Source organism: Enoplosus armatus, chromosome 12 (assembly GCF_043641665.1).
Source record: "Enoplosus armatus isolate fEnoArm2 chromosome 12, fEnoArm2.hap1, whole genome shotgun sequence".
Taxonomy (NCBI): domain Eukaryota; kingdom Metazoa; phylum Chordata; class Actinopteri; order Centrarchiformes; family Enoplosidae; genus Enoplosus; species Enoplosus armatus.
In genome coordinates, this window is record NC_092191.1 from 18,289,115 (window position 1) to 18,311,348 (window position 22,234).

The following is a 22,234-nucleotide window of genomic DNA, read 5'->3' on the forward strand; positions in this document are numbered from 1 at the left end:
TCTGTCTTCTTGCTGACCCTCCCAGCACACAGTAGCCGGTCTGATCCCCTCCTCTCTTTGCCAATCGACCATCATCACAAGGTCCTCTGGAAAAAAAAACATTTCTCGTTGTGGTTTTGAGGGAAAAGTAAAAGAAAAAAAATGGTGAAAGAAAAGAATACATGACGTGTGTGTCTCAGCTACCAGCAGCAGACGGAGTCCCTCTAAAACTACACCTACACCTACCGGCTCGGGAACTGCCTGCATCCGATAAGGGATCTAGTCGACAAAAAAGTGTGGAGGGAGGGGGTGTGGAGAAAAGAAGTCGAATTGGATAGAGGGAGAAAGGGAGAAGAGACACCGAGGGAGGGGAAAAGGTCAGGGACACGGGGGGGTTTATCGCACTGCCAGAAATAAGGAGAGTGTCTACACAAACGGTTTGGCAGACGAAGCCAAGGAGACGAAGTGAAATAAACCAGCAACCCCCTCTCCACCACTGACATTTTTTCTCAAGGACTACAGTGGATTTTTAAACATTTCCGACTTCTTCCAGAGGCAGTTTTTACGCTTTGGTGAAGTCCAGGAAACCCAGAGTGAATTTTGGACCGTGCGTAATTTGGAGAGTTTATTCCTGCGTCAGGATGCGCGTCTGTCCGCTGCTGGTCGTCCTCTGTCTGCTGTGCGCCGGACGCGCTCAGAAGTTCTCTGCTCTCACGGTAGGAAGAGCCACATATAACTCTCAGAACACGTTTCATTCATATTCATGTGTAAAAGATGGTTTTAAAGTGAAGGACATACTTGTGCATTGCGTGCGTAATATTTGGAAAGATCAAAAAGGGTCACAATCTGGCGAATTCATTTATTTTACGACAGAAATGTAGTTCAGAAACAGGTCTTTTTAAAAGTCAGTAAGTTCACAAGACTGGTGTTTATTATCCTTTATTTCTTTCTTGTGAACTTTTATTCTTATAATCAGATATATGATAATAATGTAATATTAAAAATAAGGATTAAACATAGAGATACATTTGAAATCATCCATTTGAACAGCATTATGGCCCATACTGACACTAGGATTTTTAGATAATCTCTCCCCAAAAGAGGATGGTTTTACTATTTGAATATGTTTCACATCTGGCAGAAATTCAGGCTGACTATAAGATGGAGTTTAAAACTCAATAGAATAAATAAAGATCAAGTTGAGAGTATTGCATGGGAAAAAATATCTTATGTGTTCTCAATGAGTTGTGTTAACTCAATGTCCCAGTGTTTCAGGGTCTGAGATGGCAGACTGGTCTGTTAGCAGCACCACTGTGGTTTGCTTTCAGTGCCTTTACCTGCCTGCCAGCTTCTCGGCTTGTCTGCCTCTCTCTCCTGTTCACTCTTGTTGTGCCAGCGGCTGTGTAGAGGCTACTCTGTCAGCAGGTCTGCTGCACCAAAGCACATGGCATTGTTTACAGCAGCAGCAGCAGCAGCAGAGCAGAGCAGTGCATCCTGTCCATTTTTTAAATGAAAGTGCATCTCGGATGGAGGGGATTTCATGGCCAAGATCAAGTGCAGGTACAGTGCTAAAGGAGGGATAATAGGGAGCGGAATGTGCACTGTCAGAGGCTTCACCCCTTGATTTAGAGGTTGATGTGACAGCCGCCTCCCCCAGCACCGTTATTTATGGTCCGGGTGAAGATGCCTTAATATCCAATTGGAAACAAATGGCCATGAGTCGTTAACCTGCAGGTGAAGGGTCGGGGATCCTTTCTCCCTGACGGCACTATGGAGCTGTGGAATGTGGGAGGAAGTGTGGCACTGAGCAGATGCTCCCTCTGAATTTTCACCTTGATACACACATTTACACACACACACACACAGTATGAGTACAGATAATACTTTACTGAGGTGATGTGGGTGGTAATATTTACCTGGCAGCTGATGTAAAGGTTACACAGATACAGCTGTGTTTGTAGTGTGTATGGATACAACACAGCATCCACTACGATCTGGATGTGACTGTAAGACTGAAAAACGTCTAACTGTGTCATCACTCCCCACTGTGGTTCATTAGACCTTCTTCATTGGAATAGCACATGGAGCACTGGACCTGTACTTTTACAGGACTTAGTGAGTGATTAATGGCTTATTGTTTGAGTGACACAGGAGAAGTTACTGTTGGTTTCAAGAAAATGTCTCTGTGTGATATTCGGTGCATATTTGAGGTCAAACAGGCAGTTAAATATATGGGATATTTGCCCAGGTTATTCATGAGGCAGACTTTTTCCATGGTTTAAGGAAATAGTGTGTGAAAAGATGAGGGAGCAGAGAACATTGGCTGTCTCTTTGTCAAACCTGGAGAAAGCAATTTTAGTATAACATATGGGCTCCATCGCCCCCTGTGCGTTCATAAAATTGTGCACCTGCCCAGAGAGATTTTCTTTTGTCACAAGACTATCAGTGGCCTTTCACACCACCTCTCTTACCTTTTAAAATCTTTCACAGCAATTAAATGCCTTTTCCTTTGATTGAGTCAGTAGCCTGGTTAAAGGCTGTCACTTTCTTCCCTTTCCACCACGCTGGAAACTAATGATCCCCTTTGCATCCTAGCGTCCACGCAGGAAACTCCCGCCAAGGCCATTTAACATGTTTGCCATGGCTCTCAGCTGGGGCCCCCATTGACCCTGCGGGGCCGTGGTGTGAGGGGCCTCTTGGGGCGCTGGAAGCGGGGGCCTCCCAGCCCAGAAGGTCCTTATCAGCCTACAATGTGCTCTCTGCTGGAGGCTTGCCTCCTCCGTACTCCATTCAATCCCACAATGCCGCAGAGCCAGGGGGAGGTAATAGGATTTGATTTGTATGCTGGTTGGTCTTGGAAAAAAAATTTCCCTTACACTCCGCCCGTCTCGCCCTCTCTCGGCTGTCTCTTGTTCCTTTGCCAACCTTCTTGTATTATTTGAGCAGATGCAAAAAGCATCTTCCAAGAGAGATCAAAAAAAAAAAAAAGAAATCCTGAAAGGAAAGAGCAAAATAAAGAGAAAGAGAAACAGAGATAGTGAGAGCCAGCTGTCTGGGAGTAGACAAGAAAAGGATTTGAGCAATAAATGGATTTGAGTCACAATATGTGTTCTGTCTTGTATGAGTCTCCTTTTATGATAAATCTGGGTGGAAGCTTGTGCTGCATGTAGCTGAGGCAGAGGCCATCCATCACTCTCCACCGGGTTGCTGTGCGTGGTGTTGCTGTGCGCGGCTAGGAGAGGCTGGAATGAGACATCAGGGGAGTGTCAGGGCTCTGCCTCGGCCTCGCCCATCCATCACCACAGGCCAAACACACAGCAATCTGCGGCAGACAGCTAACTACCATTAGGAGTACACAGGAGGAAGAGGTCCTCAACACACCATTAGTCTCTGACGCTTCTTCCTCTCACTGGCCTTCACATCTTATTTGTTCTCCTCTTTCAGTGTGGCCAACTGTGACTGAAATAAACACTTTGGGTGTCTGATAGTGAATCTGGGTGGTTGATTTCATGGGTGGCTGATTTCATGGCTAACTGTGTTTTTCCATGCTGTGTTCTTGGAGCTTTTATCGTAAACTTGCAGGCACTTGGCGCTCTGCTGTGTGCTGTACAGAGGACATCTAGCAGGATGCTGGGCTGCTGAATAACTCTGTTTGGGTTGTCAGTCTTCTGGCTTGCAGGGGCTGATGCTGATAATGCTGGTGCAGTGTGAGCACTGGGGTGGCCAGCGAGGGCTGTGGCGAGGCTGGCGGTCTACCACCAAGCATGGCTGAACGCACTCAGACACCATCGAAACAGTCACTGGCTTTGGGAGGTTGCGGTCTTTGCAAAAACCATCCTCAGACCAGCCTGTCACGCCTGCTGGACTTTATGTGAAGGGGTGAGCTGTGAGAGACAGAGTGGAGGGTGAGAGGAGGTCACCGCTGCAGAGGGATGTCCTAACTGGTGTGGGAGGACAGGGGAGACGGAGGGAGGGTACCGACGGGAGACTGTCAGTTAGATGCAATGATGCAAACAATCCAAGAAACTCAGAGACACTAGCAAGGAGGAGCAGGGAGATGTAAGACCCCCGGTTTATACAGAGAAATGGGCAAAGAATTACCCCAGTTAAAGTGAAGTAATGTCTACTTGTGACCCGTCATAATAAAATTATGGCCCTAATGTGGATGTGGAAGGGATTTTTCCCACTCAGATTGTTCAATTTGAAGGGTCTTAGTGGCCCGAAGACCTAAAAATATCTCTATCTATAGCTCTGTTGGCCTAGGCGTTAAAGCACAGACCATGAACTGCAAATTCCCTGGTTCACGTTCGGCTGGGGACCTTTGTTGCGTGTCATTCCCACTTATCTTTCCCCCATTTCCTGTCGTCTTGCTGCTGTTGCTATCGAATAAAGGTTAAAACACCCAAAGAGAATACATAAGATCCAGTATTTCACAAGGAAAAGCAAAGATTTGTGAAAAGTCAGCAAAAAATAAATGTTTTTTCCCCCCTTTTTTCTATTCTCCCTCAGATTTATAGACCTTTTCAGGGGTCCCAAATGCCCAAGATAAGGTCCCAAGATAGATATGTAGTCCACTGCTGTGGACTACACTTTAAGTCTTGCCTTGCCCAAATTAAAGACGATACTTCTCTTGAAATAGACAACGCTCATGTTCTGTTACTCCCAGAGGAGGAAGAGGTATTGGTCTCCATATTTCTGTCTAGAAAGATGAAGGATGAGTGTTGAGACTTGGACACAGCTCTGCAGTGTACTCTGCAGGATACTTTTTGTGTTCTTCTCATGACAACACGTAATGTTTAAAACCCTGGGAAGAAAGGACAAAAGATTTGTTGGTTTTTGAAAAATTTCATTCAATCCGAAAGACTCAGCTTCCCTCCCTTGCGGCTTCTCTTCCGATGTGTTTGAACGGGCCTCTCCTCTCCGACCCCCCCCCAACCCGAGAAGATTTATGAGCAGGGTTGACAGAGTGGGCTGCATCTCCCCCCCTGGCCCAGGGCGACGCTGCCTTCCCTGCCAACCCTCTTCCAGGTGCATGCAGCCCTGCAGCCCCGCTCGTCTGAATGCAGGGGGCTGCCACCAAACCTCATCTCTCACTTCATTTGTAAGATGTCAGACACAACAAATTTCTTTTATTGGTTATCATCCCGCCCTCTTCATGGATTTTTTTCTTCTTTCTCTGTATCTCGCCTTGCCCTTTCTTTTGATAACTGGTAACAGATTTTTATGGCTTACCTTTAAGTGAGGGCTTTGATTCTCTGCTTTGTGCCATAGACTGTGCCAAATTAGTGTGTGTGTGTGTGTGTGTGTGTGTGAGAAAGGGAGAAAGTTTCTGTCTGTCTGTGTGCCTGCTGTGAATAGTTGACAAGAGCATTCAGACAGGATTGGATTCGTGCATCCACTGAAAACTGAACAAAACACAAGACTGAATGAAAAATGACAGTATTTCTTATGTGCAAATATTTTCATTATAAGAGAGGACAAAAAGAATTTCAGAGAGTTTTTTATCTTTGGATATGACTGACTGTAAACAGCACCTGCATAGGCATGGGAATCGAGTTTGTTTTTTTCCACTCACTCCAGGTCATTATTCCACTGAACTGAATGAATCACGCAAACTTTATGAAAACCCAACACCGTAGCAGCACAAAGCTCCCTGACATCTAGTTTATTCAGCCAATCTATCATTCACTGTCTTTTCATTCATTGTAGCAGTCACAGCTTGTTGCCAACCCCCCTCCCCCTCACCGCCGCCGCCGCCGCCCCATTGTGTGGCCTGGCGAGGGGGTTTCATACCACGGTGGCAGATACAATGGTGGCATTGACACAGGTGATCCAATGCGTTCAGCCAGGAGTCTCCGTCCTTGTTTCTCTTTTCATGGTTGAGTAAAACATCCTCAGGAGCGATTCCAGGTGAATACCCGTGCAGGTGTTGGCACAGACAAAGAAAAGAGGAAGCGTCAGTCAAGTCCCCAGCCGTTTAGACAAAGACAAAGCATGGCTGCACCCTGACAGGCTTGTAGTGACACTGCCTCATCTTTGTGTCTGTGTGCTGTACTGTTTATCAGTGCTTCCCTTGTGTATTTAATAAAATGCATTTGCACCCACACAAGGCCCAACCCCAAGTCTTCATAAATCTCTCCAGAATCACACCTGTTGTTGTGGAGATTAAAATGTTTTGGTGCAGAGCTCACCGATTCCCCAAAAAATGTCTCATTTAGCAAATGTCTTCTCTGCTTATCTCCTGCTTTCTCACCTCTGCAGTTCCTGCGGGTGGATCAGGATAAGGAGTGCAACATGGAATGCAGCGGAGCTCCTCGCAAGCCCCTGTGCGCCTCCGACGGCAGGACCTTCACATCTCGCTGCGAGTTCCTCCGAGCCAAGTGCCGTGACCCCCAGCTGGAGGTCATCCGAGGGCCATGCAAAGGTCAGGTCATGAGTCACGCTTCAGCGCCGCCTGGCGCTCTCAAATGCGCAGAGGGGGTCACAGGAGAAACTTGTGGGTTAAATTCATTTCAGCATAATTGATTCTTTGAGTGCTGGGAGGACGAGTGGGGTTGACACAGTGAGAGTGGGTGGGTGGGGGGGTATTCTGCTGCATGGCTGATTTCAATTTCACAGCATTTGTACTGATGAAGGAAAAGTACGTTCATTTGTCAAAATCCTGAATGATTTAGTTTTCAGTAGATATTTTTGTTGACTGAAGGCTTTGTTACAACAGAAACACATAACAGCATCATGGGACCAACAACTTGCCCCTTGATTTGAAATGGCCTCAGCTCTCTAAAATCAAATTATTATGCAGAGGCGAGGGCATTTGAATGAAATATCTTGACAAGAATTAATGGTCTCATTTTCATCATACTAGACGTAAAGCTGTACATATGTGACCGATGGAAGGCTGGAGATAAAAGGCAAAAGGGGAAGGAGAGCCAGTGGGGTCAGGCAGCTCACAGACTCCCTCATTGTTAGTCGTTGTTGGAAGGAAGCACCCATACACCCCAATGCTGCCGCCCCGAACACTCTCACCCCCGCCCCACTCACTAACTCTATACTGCCAGTTCATCGCTCTACAGACTGGGGACAATGCCCCATTCTTACACATTACAATATTAGATCACTAATGCAACGAGCGTGAGCAAAAGGGTTCGCTGAAAAAGAAGTCTCATATGATGGAAAAGCATTCCACGATTTTATGCCCGTGCTGGGTCTCTATGGCAACGTCTCTAAGCGGACATCTGGATGTGGCGGACAGCGCCGGGACACAGAATAGAGGATTCCAGCTAGGAAGCTGAAAGGGACAAGAGTCCATGAAAGTCGTATTGTATGCGTCAATAACATCGGTTCTATAAGAGTTCGGACCCCCCTCTGCTTCTGGACGGCCGGGGTGAAAGACACAGCAGCAGCAGCAGCCGAGTCAGCAGCCGAAATAAACCAGAGGGCCGGTTTGGCCTAAAAGCACAGAGATGGGATTGTGTTTAAGGATGGTGAGAGTGGCACCACATTTGTTTTCTATCACTGCGCTCAGATGATTCAAGTGTCCTGTCATTTTTTCCAGTCAGCTTGTTGGTCGGAGCCCCCTGGAGAAGGACGTTGGTTTGGGGTTTTTCCACTGGAGCTAACTTTAGAGCTCCTCAACTTGCTGTTTTCCTCCATCCGGAACATCCAGCGTCTAGCCCCCTCTCCTCACCAGTGACAGTGACACACACACACACTCTAGACTGAGAGAAACCAGTGCACATTCCCCTGCATGTGTCTAATGGACGATCTACTGTAAGCCATGCCAGCGACTTGCAGCCTTCTGACCAAACTGGTGAACGTTTTTAAACCTCGCATGAGTCATTGTTTTAATGTGATTTGAACCTGCCAGCCAGACAGGCACTGCATGGCAGCTAACGTGTCACATCAAGTTATCATCAAACCCATCGCTGCCCAACGTTTCCTGAGAGTTTGCACAGCTGGTGCAGTTGGCCAGGTGAGATGAAGCAGCTGTGGAATGACAGGATGAGCCATGGCTCTGACAGAGGGATGCGAAAAGACTTGACGTGCTCATAGGTGAAAAGTTGCCGACCCCCATTTATATCAGTAATAGTTGAGAGGACAGCTCGGGCTGAACTGAGGAGACGGTCTGGGTTTAGGAGGAGAGTGAGACAGACTCGGAGACATTAAGGAAGGGTCAGGTTTTCCCTGTGCATCAGCCCTTTTCTTGGGTGACTGGAATGTTCTACAGGAGCAGCACGAGCTGCCTCGCTCAGTAATGGCTTTACCACCAGGCTCTGTGCAGGCTCCTAATAAGACTGGGGGTGCTGGTTCTATTCCCAGCCACACAAGTATCTGCCGCTTCCGAAATGTCTTGAATTGTTTCCCCTCCTCTCTCCCTGCATTTTTTCTTTCTTTCTTCATCATCTGTGAGATTCAACATCTTCTACTGACTTTTAAAGTATGTTGGTTTCATAGCATAAGAAAACAGTTGTGGGTTGGATCATGAGTCTCTGTGATGTGTAGTAATTCTGGTGATTTGTGGTGCTCCTCAGACACATCCAGATGTGTAGCAGAGAAGAAGTACACAGAGCAGCAGGCCAAGAAGCTCTTCCCGCAGGTCTTTGTGCCTGTATGCAACCCCGATGGCACGTATAGCGAGGTAACAAAAAGCACAACGTAAATGATTTTGAATATGAGGCAAGGCACTGGACTACGGAGTCCACTGAAGAAAAGAGTTTCTCCACCAAGAGTTTTGCAAGAATTGCTCTTTTCTCCTGCATGAATTCACACTTAATTCTTACAGATCCTGGTTTGACTTGTGCTGACTTTGTGTTTACTTGCTGTTATGATTACAGGTTCAGTGCCACAGCTACACTGGATACTGCTGGTGTGTCACCCCCAATGGCCGACCCATCAGTGGCTCAGCAGTGGCCAATAAAAAACCTCGATGCCAAGGTGGGAAAAAACCCAGCAACCCGTATGCAGTTATGCATGCTGTGTTCAGCGCACTCATACAGGCATCTCATTTTGTAATAAGCCCAATGTATGACATTTAAAATGGCTGATTTGTACAAGAATGCGGTTTCTGTAATTTTGTGAGGCAATGATGGTAAATCGAATTCAGCACAAGAAAAGCATGGCATTCCATGTTTGTGGGGGGTGTAATCTTCAGTCCTGTGGGAAAGTGGTCAGTGACTGGACTGATGGCCACAGGGTTTGAGGGCCACCCGAGGACTGAGCGTTGCTCAAGGCATGGGGCTGTGGTATAAATAAGCCTGGTAGAAAATCCCTGCTGCAGAGTTAAGCAACAAAGTTAAACTGTGAGGAATGTAAGTGTTCTTGGAGGATGGCGTCTGCCAAACAATCAAATAACCAATGCCACATGTCCTCCCTGTGCGTCTATGTGGGGCTGCCTCGGAAGTCGCTGCTGTCTCAATAGTGAGAAAGCTCCAGACGCAGCGGCAGTAATTGTATTGTAACTGCCAGCTGTACTTTAATCATAGCTGTGTATGAAATACATCTTCATCCACATGCAGCGTGTAATTGATTGGAGCTACTTCACACAAATTAATAACATTTGAAAATAAAAAGAGTTTTCCACTGTGGTTCACTCCATACTGAAGCCTGGTGGCTGTTTGTTCCTGAGCCACAAAATGAGGCCACATTTTTGAACTATGAGGATAACATGAAAAAGGTGTGTGGTGGTGAATTTTTAATTAATTTGAACCTGTTTCTTTTCAGGTTCAAAACAAGAGAGAGCCACCACAAGAGAGCCAGGTAAAGCAGGTGAGGCTTTAATTCAAGAATAAATCATTCTCAGAGGCACATTGACTCCTTGATATATTCATGTGTACCTTTGTGTTTGTCCATGTGCATGTGTGTACCTATCTAAGCATGCATGTACATGTGTGTGTGTTCACTTGTATATCTGTCTGTTTGCCTACATCTGTGTCGGAGATGTACAGGGTGGGTCGCCTGTTAAGGCTTGCCTTTCTAATATTTTGTCAATTTGAGACAGTGCGAGCAGCCTGAAGGCTGATATAAAAGCAGCCTGTTACTGAGTAACAAGTCTAAGGAGAGAGGCTGCGGTGAGCTTTAATGCACACCGCCAGCAGCTACAGCGTCTATAACGCCTGCTGTCTTTACCAGGCAGCCAAACGGCCAGGGAGCAGCCAGAATGGAGGAAAACTGACTTATCATAAGCTCTTCATCTCTAACTTTGTCTTGGTCTTGGTTCTTTTTCAGTAACAGTGTCATAAGATACAAGGAAAAGTTCACACTTTATTCTCCACCCTACTTTCACTCTGTCTCTCACCAACATCTACCCTCTTCCAGATATAGAACCACTAAGTTTCCCTCCGGCTCCACTCCAGATACTGTATATCATCATCGTAAGAGACGATTTGTTTAACTGATGTGATTTGAAGGCTCAAAAAGAAAAAGTGTAATTTGGGTTGACTCCGATCGATTCCTTATGCGATTGCGTGTGCGTGTGTTTGCATGCATGGATGTGTGTGTGAGTGTGTGTGTGTGAGAGAGAGAAAGTGTGTATGCATCCACTTGTGTTTGTCACATGGGTTATTCCTGTCAGTGTTACATTTACGTCTGCGCCTCTCTCTCTGTAAACAGTCTAGGGTATAGTGTCTGTCTGAGCCCGGCCAACTCATTACACATAGATCAAGTGGGAATGCAACATTTGAGAGAAGAGGAGGGATGGTGGGAGAGGAAGAGAGGGAGGAAAGGAGGTGGAGGGGGGGTTGTGGTTCAATCTGAACTGGTTGGATAAACAGGGTGGTGAAAAGCAGAATAAACTGTAGATTTGTGGTGTGCCAGCACTGAAAATAGCAGTGATTGCATCAATATTTTGATTCAGCAGAAGCCCATCAGTGCCTGAGCATTCCACAGCGGCCATCGCTGCACTTTTATTATCAGAATATTGGTAATGTTAAACACCAAATGCTTTACCATGAGCCCATTTCTGCTGCTTGACTTGACAAATTCATTCACATGCTGGAATCACATGCAGCTGACGACTGACAAACAGCAGTTAAACTAATGCTGTACGACCACAAATAGCGCGGGGGTTTCCTGGCAGATGCTAAAAGAGGTGTTACAGTCATGTAAAAGGCCACAAAGTAAAGATAGGTCATTAGTGGTTTATCGTAAATCCGAATCATAAATACACTTTTTGAAATGGCATTTCCATCCGTTAAGTGAGCAGAGTAATAACATGTCTGCCTCAGTCAGTCACACCGACTGTATGTATTTTTATCCACCAAGCGTGCTCCAGAAGATGAATGGCTGGCATACCAAACTGGCATTAAATGTAAAGTCCCGATTTTGCAATGGAGAATTCGTTGTTAAAGAAAAGAAGTTTAAGCTTAATCCCTATTTGTGGAGCCGCCCGTTAGATATGCCCTGACTCATGCATTAACAGAGCTTAACTTTGAGAATGAGTGACCCACACTGAGGTTAACCACACCTACGGCCGTGGTTTCACCCTAAGCGGCTCAAAACCTCCATCCCCGTCTCCCTCCTACCGCAAATCAAACAAACAAACAGAGACCAAACAAACACTGAGCTGGATTCTCTCACTGTTAATTGGTTTGTCTCAGACTTGACTACTGCATTCTTCACCTCTTGTGTCTCTCCCACCTTCACACAGCTCTCATGACTCAAATGCAGGCAATGGAAGGATGGAGAAGGACGTCAGGGACAACTGGTCCTCATTTTAACTGACCTCAATCTGTCCTCTATAGCATAATGATCTCCCTTGTTGCATGAAGTGAAACCATGGGAATATATGACCACTATACTTTTTTTCCCTCCTCTCTTCTCTTACTGTAAGTCACCTCTCTCAGCTTTCACCACCCTCTCTCTGTCTCATTCTCCTCACCTCTCTACTCCATCCTTCTTGGCCGGGCAAAGTGCAAATCTTAGTTAGTTAAGTTTTCTCTAATCTAGCTTACTCTCGTAATTGTAGTCTCCTTGCAAATATTCTCCATTCTAAATGCAGATGAGACTGGCCTAGTGGTGGATCCACAGCCTGCTGCCGATGAAGAAGGTGAGTTCTTATCCATCAGACTGTGAGTAAAAAAACATGTTTGATACTGCCGCTGTGTTTACTGAGACGCCACTGACTGACTCACATGCATAACATCCTTAAAAGGGAAAATGAGCCTGCACATGAGGCCATCGTGCTTCTAAAAGGTCATCGGGGGGAAATGTGACGTACGATATTTGATGTGAATATAAGGGAAACCTAAAAGGACAATTTCAGTTGCGTTCAGAGTTGTGTTTTTTCTCTTTTTTTCCTCCATACATTTGATGTTAACAAGTATGCGAAACTATGTGATTTTTGTTGAATAGTGCCCTCTGTGGCCACAAGTGACAATTACAGGATATATGTGAATGCTAAAATATAGTGTAGCTAGCCAACGTAAGCTACTACCCATACCAGATCAAATAAGCTAACAACAAAGCACCTGAGTGCTAATTTGACAATGGTTGTGTTTTATTGCTTAAGAACTTTTAATTTGAAAAAGAATGTGTTATTCCATCTTTCAAAAGCACATTTACTCACGTACTGCATTCAAGTATAATTTTGAGGTACTTGTACTTTACTTGAGTCTATTCCTTCATATGCTAATTAATACCACTACATTTTGGAGGCAAACATTGTACTTTTTACTCTCTCACTCACATAAAACGTATCATCTTTAAAATATAATGCATTGATAGATAGAAATACCCAACACCATATAAAGTAGTTGATATCAGTTCCAGTTCGACGATCTGCAACATTAAATTATACTTATTTAGAGGTAAATCTGCCTAAAGAGAACTTCTACTTTTGATACTTTAAGGATGTTTTGCCGCCAATACATCGGTGCTCTAAATTCTGAATGCGGTGTATTTTCATTTGTAGGGAGTATTTGTATATTGTGATACATTCACTTCCTTTAAACTCCAAATGCCAGAGAACTTCCTACATTTGTAGTCCAGTAAAGATAATCCATCACTGTGAATGGGAAGCCAACAATCACATTTGGCAAAGTTGCATTTGAGCACTTTTATCCACGTTTTATATTTTGCAGGACGTTGTGTCGTATGATTTCATGTAAATGTGATCATTTGATAAGACAGGAGGAGACTCATAGTCATAATTTTCCTACCTCTATTTATGCTGCTATATTTCTGGTCACAGCTGTCACATGCAATTTACTCCCCACCTCCACTGCAGCAGTTTGAGATACGATAACCTTGATGTGCATTTTACAGTCTGTGAGTTTTGGAACCACCAGGTTTGGCTCAGATGGTATACGAGTGTGTTTTCGATTGAAGCTAATAAAGCTGTCTCTGTGATTTCTTTCAGACATCATTTCCCAGTACCCCACTCTGTGGACAGAGCAGGTTCGCAGTCGACAGAACAATAGAACCAGAGCACCATGTGAGTTTCAAAGACCACTTTTTCTTTAATGACGGCGATCGGGTGTTTGCAAACCTCAACTGAAAGCATGCTCTGTGTTTTTCCTACTTGTGTGAGCAATCATGGTTTGAGGCTGTTCCTGTCTTTTAAGGACAGATGGTGGGTTGTGAAACCAATACATCTTGGTGTTGGAGTGCGTCAGGCTTTGAGGATCTGCTTCTCTGTGGTTCTTCGCGTTGCAGCGTATCTGTAATTATCAGCACATGGCACAAACACAGGATCTCCTTATTCTTCTGGCTGGTCCGCTCTGCTCTCCTCTTACACTCATGCACGTTTATCTTATTGTGCAGATCAGCTGCCTCTTTGCCCTTTGGGGAAATATGTTGCTTTCTGAATAAAACAATGTATATTATTCTATACTGAGGCCAGTCTTGAGATGAGAACCCTGTGTGCATATGTGCATTTGTGTGTGAATCCCATTATCATAATTTACAACCAATAAAAAGCCTGAGAAATGCAGCATTGATGGTTTTGATTACCGTGTGCTCTCTGGGGTATTGGGGTAAAAAAAAAAAACACCGCCCCAACAAAGAGAGCCCATACGGAGGAACTGGAGCGAAGAGAGTCAGTTGAGAAAGCGGGGAGGCATTTCATTTGGTCCCTTTTGTGTGGGTAAAGATTTCTAATGAAAATAAACAAAGAAAAGGGATATGCATAATCCCGCAGTAGCTTCCGAGCCTTGAGGCGAGGGAGAGATTGGTGATGAAAGCCCTCATGGCCAGAAGAGCTCTACTTTCATCCCCGAGTTTAATGCTCAAATCTCTGTCGGAGAGCTGCACGGCAGAGAAGGAGGCTGCTGCACAGGAAAAAAAGTCTGATTAGATCCTGCTGAGGCTCTGCTAAACCCCATCTTTCTCCCATTCAGGCCGCTGCATCCTCCATACACGCGGATAAAAGAACGGATCATGAAGCATTGCGTTTTTCTCTGGGAATTTTGAACATGTAAACATATAGATCCCTGGTACTTTACAGTACCCTGCGGTAGTGTGTCAGTGTGTGTGTGTGTGTGGGTGTATGAAGGCAAAGACCCGACTGACCACTGTTCTGCTTTTGTCTTGTCTGTTTCTCTCTCTGTCACACACATCCACAGAGGGCAGTTCAGTGTCCAAATATTTACTTAAGTTGGGGCATAGGGAGCTGTACTTAGTCATTAGCCCGTTAATGTCCGTAAACAGTGCCACGGGGGGCTGATATAGCAGTCTACACACGCTGTCTCTGAGCACTCATCCTCCACCCCTTTGTCTACTCCAGCGCTCCAACCTCCTCTTCTTCTTCAGGGACTTCTTAGCAGTGCTTAGAGTGTAATGAGAGAAATTAATTCAAACATACTGTATGTTGTATAAATCCAAAATGTGTTAGCCAGATCTGGTAAGAAGTGACTCTCATTCTTAACTTTAAACAAACTCTCATCTTTACTGTGTGTGTCTGGGGCGTGTATTTGCCAAGTCACACAACCTTAGACCACCTAAGTGAATGCTGTTGTTACTGACAGTGTGTGTGTGTGTGTGTGTGTGTGTGTGTGACCAATCCCCTGATGCTTCCGTTGACTCCTGTTTAACCTCTGACCCCTCTCTCCAGCCTCATCATGTGACCAGGAGCAGCAGTCTGCTCAGGAAGAAGCGAGGCAACACAAGAACGATGCTGTATTTGTACCAGACTGTGCCCAAGGAGGACTGTACAAGCCGGTCCAATGCCACCCCTCCACCGGCTACTGCTGGTGTGTGCTGGTGGACACTGGACGGCCCATACCTGGGACCTCCACCAGGTGGGAGAGACCTCACCTACACAAAACTCATGTGTTGTTGGGAAACTGATTAGAAATTAGAAATTGATAGAAATAAAGCAACTTTCAGAAAACAGAAAGAATCTTCTCCATTTGAGTCTGACACAAGCAGGCAGACAGACATCTCCATTGCAGATGAGACAGAGTGACTCAGTGGTCTGGTGAGCGGCAGGTCAGAGGTCAGTCATGCTGGCAGAGTGGGGCACTGGTACACTCTTGTTGAGCAGCCAGGCTGGGTATCAGATTAACAAGGCTTCAGGCAGAGTGCCAGACAGCACATTAGCACACATATGGAAGCCTGGATTTTCCCCCTTCTCTCTCCTTGTCCCAGGCCAGCTTTTGGCCCAGTCGCACAGCAGCAAACGGGGCTCTGCGGCTCTCCAAGGGAGGCCGTGAAAGCTTCCTTGTGTCCCACGCTCCCTGTCTGCCTCTCTCCCTCTATCTATCTCCTTCTCCCTCTCCCTCCCGCCTTTCTGTCCTCATACCAGCCCCAAATCCCTTCCCTCTTTTTGGATGTGTATCACAGCCTCTGGTTTGCCACAAAACAATTATGTGAATCCCTGAGATTTAACTGTACGGGGGTAATTGGGAAACATGGGATTCCTCTCTGATTTAACAACAAGGATAGTTTTACTGTTATAAACAATCCCTTTCACCCATTTCACTTTGAATTAATTGACATTTTCTCACTCGGTGTATTCTCTGTCACAGGTATGAACAGCCAAAGTGCGATGGCAATGCCAGGGCCCACCCAACCAAACCTAAGGACCATTATAGAAGCAGACATCTCCAAGGTAGGTCTCCAAAGACAGGACTCTGTTTTTCCTCTCTGTTCAGACCACATGGTGAAGTTCTTCAGCAGCCGGCCTCCAACTGCTGCCGCGATTCCAAGGTTATGATAACAGTGCGAGTGTGTGTGTGTGTGTGTGTGTGTGTGTGTGTGTGTGTGTGTGTGTGTGTGTGTGTTTGTTGACATCATTAGCACTGTTGGTCAAGGAAATGCTTGATAAAGAGTTGAGCATTGCCAGATATTCCCCCTCACTGGTCAATAAGCAAGGAGACAGAGACAGATTGGGGGGGGGGATTAATCTTTAACTGACAGGAGATGGAGGACAGTGGGATGATAGCACGGAGGAGACACAGCAGGCAGGAGAGGTAGAGATAATGGATAATAGGATGCCAGAGACAGGTAGTGATAGAGAGACTGACAACAGTGCAGATAACTAAATTGAGGGCGGTAGCGGAGTTTGGGGGTTGTGGTCATGGGGTGGGCTTAGTTACAGGTGAGACTGTGGATATTTGCTAGTCAGGATTTGACACTTCAAAACATCAGAATTTCAATCTTGGTATATTTGAGTCGTATTTACAAATGGATAGAAGTTAAGATGGATTCAATGATCATGTGTCAAAATATGTTGAGGCAGATAAATAAAAAATAGTAATAAGCACAAATGATTGGGTATAACAGGCTGCTTTCACGGCAGACTCTTCATCTGAGATAAACAACAAAATCATTGTTTGAGCAAAATGCCCTAAAACAACATACGTTTACATTCTAGTGACAAAGGAGGAAAGTTGGTTGGGTCAACAAAACATCAGACTTTGACACTACAGACCGCTGTTCGCTTCCCCAGTCAATCTCCCTTTCTCTTAACCATCATCAATCCCTAACCTAACCTTAAGTATTTATTTTAACCAAAACCATGATCTTTCCCTGACCATAAACCTAACCAAACACTAACCATATTGGTGTCAGATAAGAAAACACGTCATTTTGGAGGGCAGTTACAAACTACGTGTTTTGTCATTTAATTTGGGGGACTGCCATGGCTCTTATAGTTAGGAAGACTGTCTTGAATCCAGAACTACGAGATATATTGATGAGTTATTGATTCTGTAATATGAAACTAGGCATCACAAACATGAAGAGCTTAATGCAGTTATCTAAAGCACTTATTTTAATGAAAACTATAAAACCATAGTTTTGCACTGACACAGGTATACAATGCAGTGGATGGAGTGCATTCACCTTTAGTTTCACCACATTTATATATACTAGATGATAAATATCATGGTATTTAGTTTTATCAGTAATTGCCAGAGTTGTTCATCATAAAACCAGTGATAAGCAAAGTAGAGTTATAGCTTTCAGGTGCTGCATACAGCCAAATCACAGTTTAAAGCTGAATGGTGCTTGGCAAATTAGCTGTTTTTTGGTGGTTTGGTAAACATGTTAATAATCCAGCAGCATATGAACAGAGCTGCCACTGTTCCCGTCCCATCCACAGCTGTTTATGTAACAGTGTGTCGGGCCAGAGCTGTGCTCTCTGCTCGCAGGTGCTGCATTTAGCAGCAGAGCAGCACTCTGTCTCTGCTCCAGCCTCCAGGACTCATGTGCAGCGTGTCTAAAACAGTGAGCATAGACAGTCACAGATGAATTCTCCTTAGACCAACAAATGTTACTCATCTTTGCCTTCCCATGGCACCGGTGGTGTATATTGTTGCTACGATATTGAGCAGGAATTATTACAGTGTATAACTGTCAGCAGAAAGTGTGAGGTGGCGATGGGGTGGAAAACGGCCGCAACTATCCCATGAGAACGACCTCAAGCCCAACCAAACACCTCCTAAACACGTAGTGGTAGGACGGAAAACAATGTACTTATTCAGCCGTGCAATCACCTAACACAGACGCTCGCACGAGTACACAGACTTCATTCTAAACCTGTCAAAAAAACCTGTGCCCTATCAGCCAGGTCTCCAATTATAAAACACACCGGGACACAGTCAAAAAACACAGCATCTTGTTTTCTTTATGAGCAATTGCGTCAATGGCTGTAAACCCTGTTACTGTATGAACCAGGGATAATTATGAATGTTGCCTTCACATTGCTGCAGCCCATTTGCTGTTGAAGCGCTGGTGTTGAGAGGTTTATGGGGCGAGATGCGAGAAAGGAGAACTTTGCCCTGGAAGGGGCAGGAGACGAAAGCGGAGTATTTGGCTAGCTTTCTCCCCAGAGCGGGATCATGGGATAGCATTGGGGCAGCCATCGGGAGCTGCGGCTGTGAGTGCTGACAGGGCTCTGCCCCATGTGGCTCCATAGAAAAACACTGCTTCTTATTGACAGTAACACACGGGCACACACATGCAAACATGCACTTACTGGCCAACTTTTTGCAGGCAGCAGATATACGGAGGCATATAAATAGTGGTGCAGATCTTAGCTTTTCAACTAGAAAAATCTAATCATTTGAGGCTCTCTCAACTTTATTCCATCTGTCAGACTTGGGAATTACATAATTATAATCATTATGGAATAAGACAGCAGTCGTCTACTGCAGCAGCCTTGAACTGAACGGAAAATGTCCAGACTCAATTTCCTTTGAATGACAGCAGGAACATTTGTGTCCTGGCCCTCAGCTAAACTGTGTCCAGACAGACAGAAGCTGATCTGTCCCGCTTCCACAAGACAAAACTTTGCTGCCAAGAGGAAGGGACTGGAGCCGTACCTGATGGCTTCCCATTTGAATGAACTGCAGACATGCTCAGATTCCTGCAGCCTTACGGAGAGAACGCGAGCTCTCCATGAAAAACACTGAGCCTCAAACAAGTCCAACTGCATCCCACAATATCTCTCTTCAGTCAGAAGCCAGATAAAAAACACTTTGCCTTCTGTGGGTGCAATTGTGTGACTGTCTAGACTAATTCACCACAAGAGGCTCCGCAAGGCACCGGTTTGGCCATTAACAGGTGGGTCAGATATTTTACTGGGCCAGGGCCAGGGAGGGCCTACTAAAACTTAAGTGCAAGTCTGTTCAGCATGTAAAGGAGACAGCATGTGGAACAGTTTGGACATGTGAATGTTTCAACCCTCCGCTCGGCGCAGGCTGCTGGAGCCCTGCGCTACTTGGGAAAGGTGGAGTGGAGGCTGGGTGCTGGGTGTTTACGCCGATGCTGGTCGCCACCTGTTAGACAGGGGCAAAGCATGCTATTATCTCCAACAGAGGAGAATCTGGCCCCGCAGGCCTGGGCCATAAAAAAGAGTTGCAAACTGTGGAGAATTTCTTCTTCTCCACAGGCAGAATAGCAGAGGGAAGCCGGACTGTGAGAAAGCAGAGGAGAGCTGGGAGAGGAATCCAGGAATCTCTCAGGCCGCCGTAGCCTTCAGCTCTTCCAGAACAACCTTGGCCTCCTCACTCTTAAAACTATATGGCCTAACAGACAATTACTATCATTAGGGTCATTCCACCCCAGTTGTCCCTCATTTTAATTTTTTCCCGTCATTCTGCATGTAATAATGCTTCTCTGTTGGTTTTACTTGGGTAGTTAATGATAGATTTTACCTTATTGGTATATAGGCTAATTATATCAGTCTCTTCTCTGGCTGACATTTCATATAGTAATCCCACAGCACACGGAAGATCAGGTGTTGAGTTGTGTCCGTCGGTCCCTGGATGCATACCTTTTAAATCAGACATCCCTCAGACAAAATCCTGAGTAACAATGTGTCTGTCAGGACTGTATTTGGTCCCCTTGATGTCTCAGGTGAGTCTCAGGTGCTGTATGGAGCCCGTTGTCCATACATACAATGTTCAGTAACATCTTCAGCACTCCAGCTGTCAAAACCACTCAGGGGCCTCCAGGATGATTGGCAGGTACCGTCTTCCTCCTCCAGGTGAGGGGAGGTCTGACTTTATGAGAGGGAGTAAAAGACAACTGTGAGAGTCTTGTTTGGGTTTATTTTCTCCTCTGCCGTCTTTACGTGCTGTTCATGTTAAAATTACGCTGCTTGTTACATGACGTCCCCCCCTGAAACATTTATTAGGCCACCTATGACGGCAGCATTCCATACTGTTGTAATGCTGTTGACAGGGGGATCATTTTTCTGTGTTTGCTTCCATATGAACTGCGTAATGCATGCTCACCCACACTCATTCAGGTATCTGTGGTTTTGTTTTCCAGGCTGTCCTGGGGCAAAGAAAACAGAGTTCCTGACAAGTGTTCTTGACGCGCTGTCAACAGACATGGTGCACGCTGTCACAGATCCAGCATCCGCCGGAAGGTATGACATTCGGAAGTGGATTTGTTCATCTTGCGATTATTGATGAACATCAGTGGGTTCAGTCATTTACCAGGAAGGCACAAACGTATTCTGTGCTGCAGACAGACGGCTTTTAGACAGTTGGATGAAGTGATGGAGGGGCAATTATTATCTGATGAACTGATCAGTTGATATCTGTCATTTAGGATGGCCGAGCCAGACCCCAGCCACACCCTGGAGGAGAGGGTGGTCCACTGGTATTTCAGTCAGCTGGACAAAAACTCCAGCGGGGACATTGGAAAGAAGGAGATCAAGCCTTTCAAACGCTTCCTGCGCAAGAAGTCCAAGCCAAAGAAGTGTGTGAAGAAGTTTGTGGAGTACTGTGACATCAGCAACGACAAGGCACTGTCTCTGCAGGAGCTGATGGGCTGCCTCGGGGTGACTAAAGAGGAGGGTGAGCTGAACAACACAACATAATGTCTTTAATGGGATCTCCTGCACACAAACTCACTCAAACTTGGAAGTCAGATGGTAAATTAGAGTTAGTGCTACATGATTTGTATCAATTGACCATTCGCTAACCCCTCCTCCAAACAGACTGTCATAGCTTAGCAACCATAACTAGGCACAGTCAAGCTTTGGCTTTTTCTACATCGCACACGGTGCTGTAGTCAGCCTGATAAAAGTTTGGGAGGGAGTTGAAACCAAAAATGCAAGAGCAAAGTGTAAGTAATGGAGTAAGTAACATTCGTTTTTGCATCATTACAGCACTGGATTAGCTTGATATCATGGATGCAGCCATCAAATGAATATTTAAGACCTCTTCGTAGGTGTTTAATTTCCATACTAGTTTATATCACTTTTTGTCTCACAGGGGCCAAACCAGGAGAAGGCTTACCTTCCAGTAAACTAGTAAGTGAACTACTCCTCCCATACTAGTGGATAGAATGGCAGTAAGAGAAACTTGTGGCTCATCTAAAGTCTGACTGTAATATTGTTTTATCTCTGTTAGGGTTGACTGAGGCAGGAATACACAGTCATTAAACAAGTTGTCAGACTAAGTGCAAAGAAACAAGGGCATACGTCAAACTCATGTCACTTTAATTTCCTCTCCTCAGAATCCCTCGAAGAAGCAAGGCTAAGCCAGCAGCTGAGATTTCCCCTCCCGCATGGAGAATCTGCCCTCACCAATCGGCAATAATGGAAACCATAGTATTTGCACTTTGTACTTTAAAAAAGAAAAATGTAAATTCACTTTGTAGAAATAAGGTATTTAAACAGACTGCTGAATCTGTGAATGATGTAGTTAGCTTTTTATGTCCTGACAAACAAAAATTATTTAACACATACAATGTATGTGTCCTTTGTGTGTCTAAAAAGTATACTTTTCAGAGTTGTACAAGTTTTCATGTTTGATGTTGCATTTTATGCCCCTGTCCCCCATGTACCTTTCCTCTCACGTTGATGATGTTAAAGCGGATGTATGGGTGGTTTGCTACAATAACTTAGACCATACCATCTCTCATGTACTGACCTGCAGCATCTCTTCTTGGGCTTTGTACAGCAGTTTGCAAGAATGTTTTAAACACACATCATAAAAACGTCCTACATGTTCACATGTATTCATGTTTATTAGAAATAAAGAACTCTTTTATACATGTTGTTGTCTGTGGGTCTGCAAGTCTTAATGTGCCAAAGAAGGTTAATTGGATCTGCAAATTCCTTTGTTTCTCTCTAATCCAATTAGTCTTGTATATTTTCCTTCTCGTTATATAAACCTTGTAATGTCTTTGCCGTTTTGTGTTTTCTCACTGTGTCTTGAATAAAACACCTTGTTGACACAGTCTTTAGGAGCCAAGTATTAGTCATACATAGCAAAGGTCGTGTATCATCCCATTTTCAGACAGCTTGCCAATTCCCCCGAGGCAACATTTTAGAATTGGAAAAACGAATGGTACTTAT

At 45.0% G+C, this 22,234-nt stretch overlaps 1 protein-coding gene across 1 annotated transcript; it reads left to right on the forward strand.

Annotated features, from left to right (window-relative positions):
* The first annotated feature begins 620 nt into the window (after positions 1-620).
* smoc2 (SPARC related modular calcium binding 2) lies at positions 621-21,546 on the forward strand. Its single transcript, XM_070916197.1, has 13 exons — positions 621-695; positions 6,241-6,403; positions 8,511-8,617; positions 8,814-8,913; positions 9,700-9,744; positions 11,942-12,022; positions 13,334-13,408; positions 15,026-15,212; positions 15,942-16,024; positions 20,194-20,293; positions 20,479-20,726; positions 21,147-21,184; positions 21,391-21,546. Exons 1-13 carry the CDS (start codon positions 621-623, stop codon positions 21,412-21,414), a joined length of 1,326 nt encoding a protein of 441 aa, XP_070772298.1. The 3' UTR covers positions 21,415-21,546.
* The last annotated feature ends 688 nt before the right edge of the window (positions 21,547-22,234 follow it).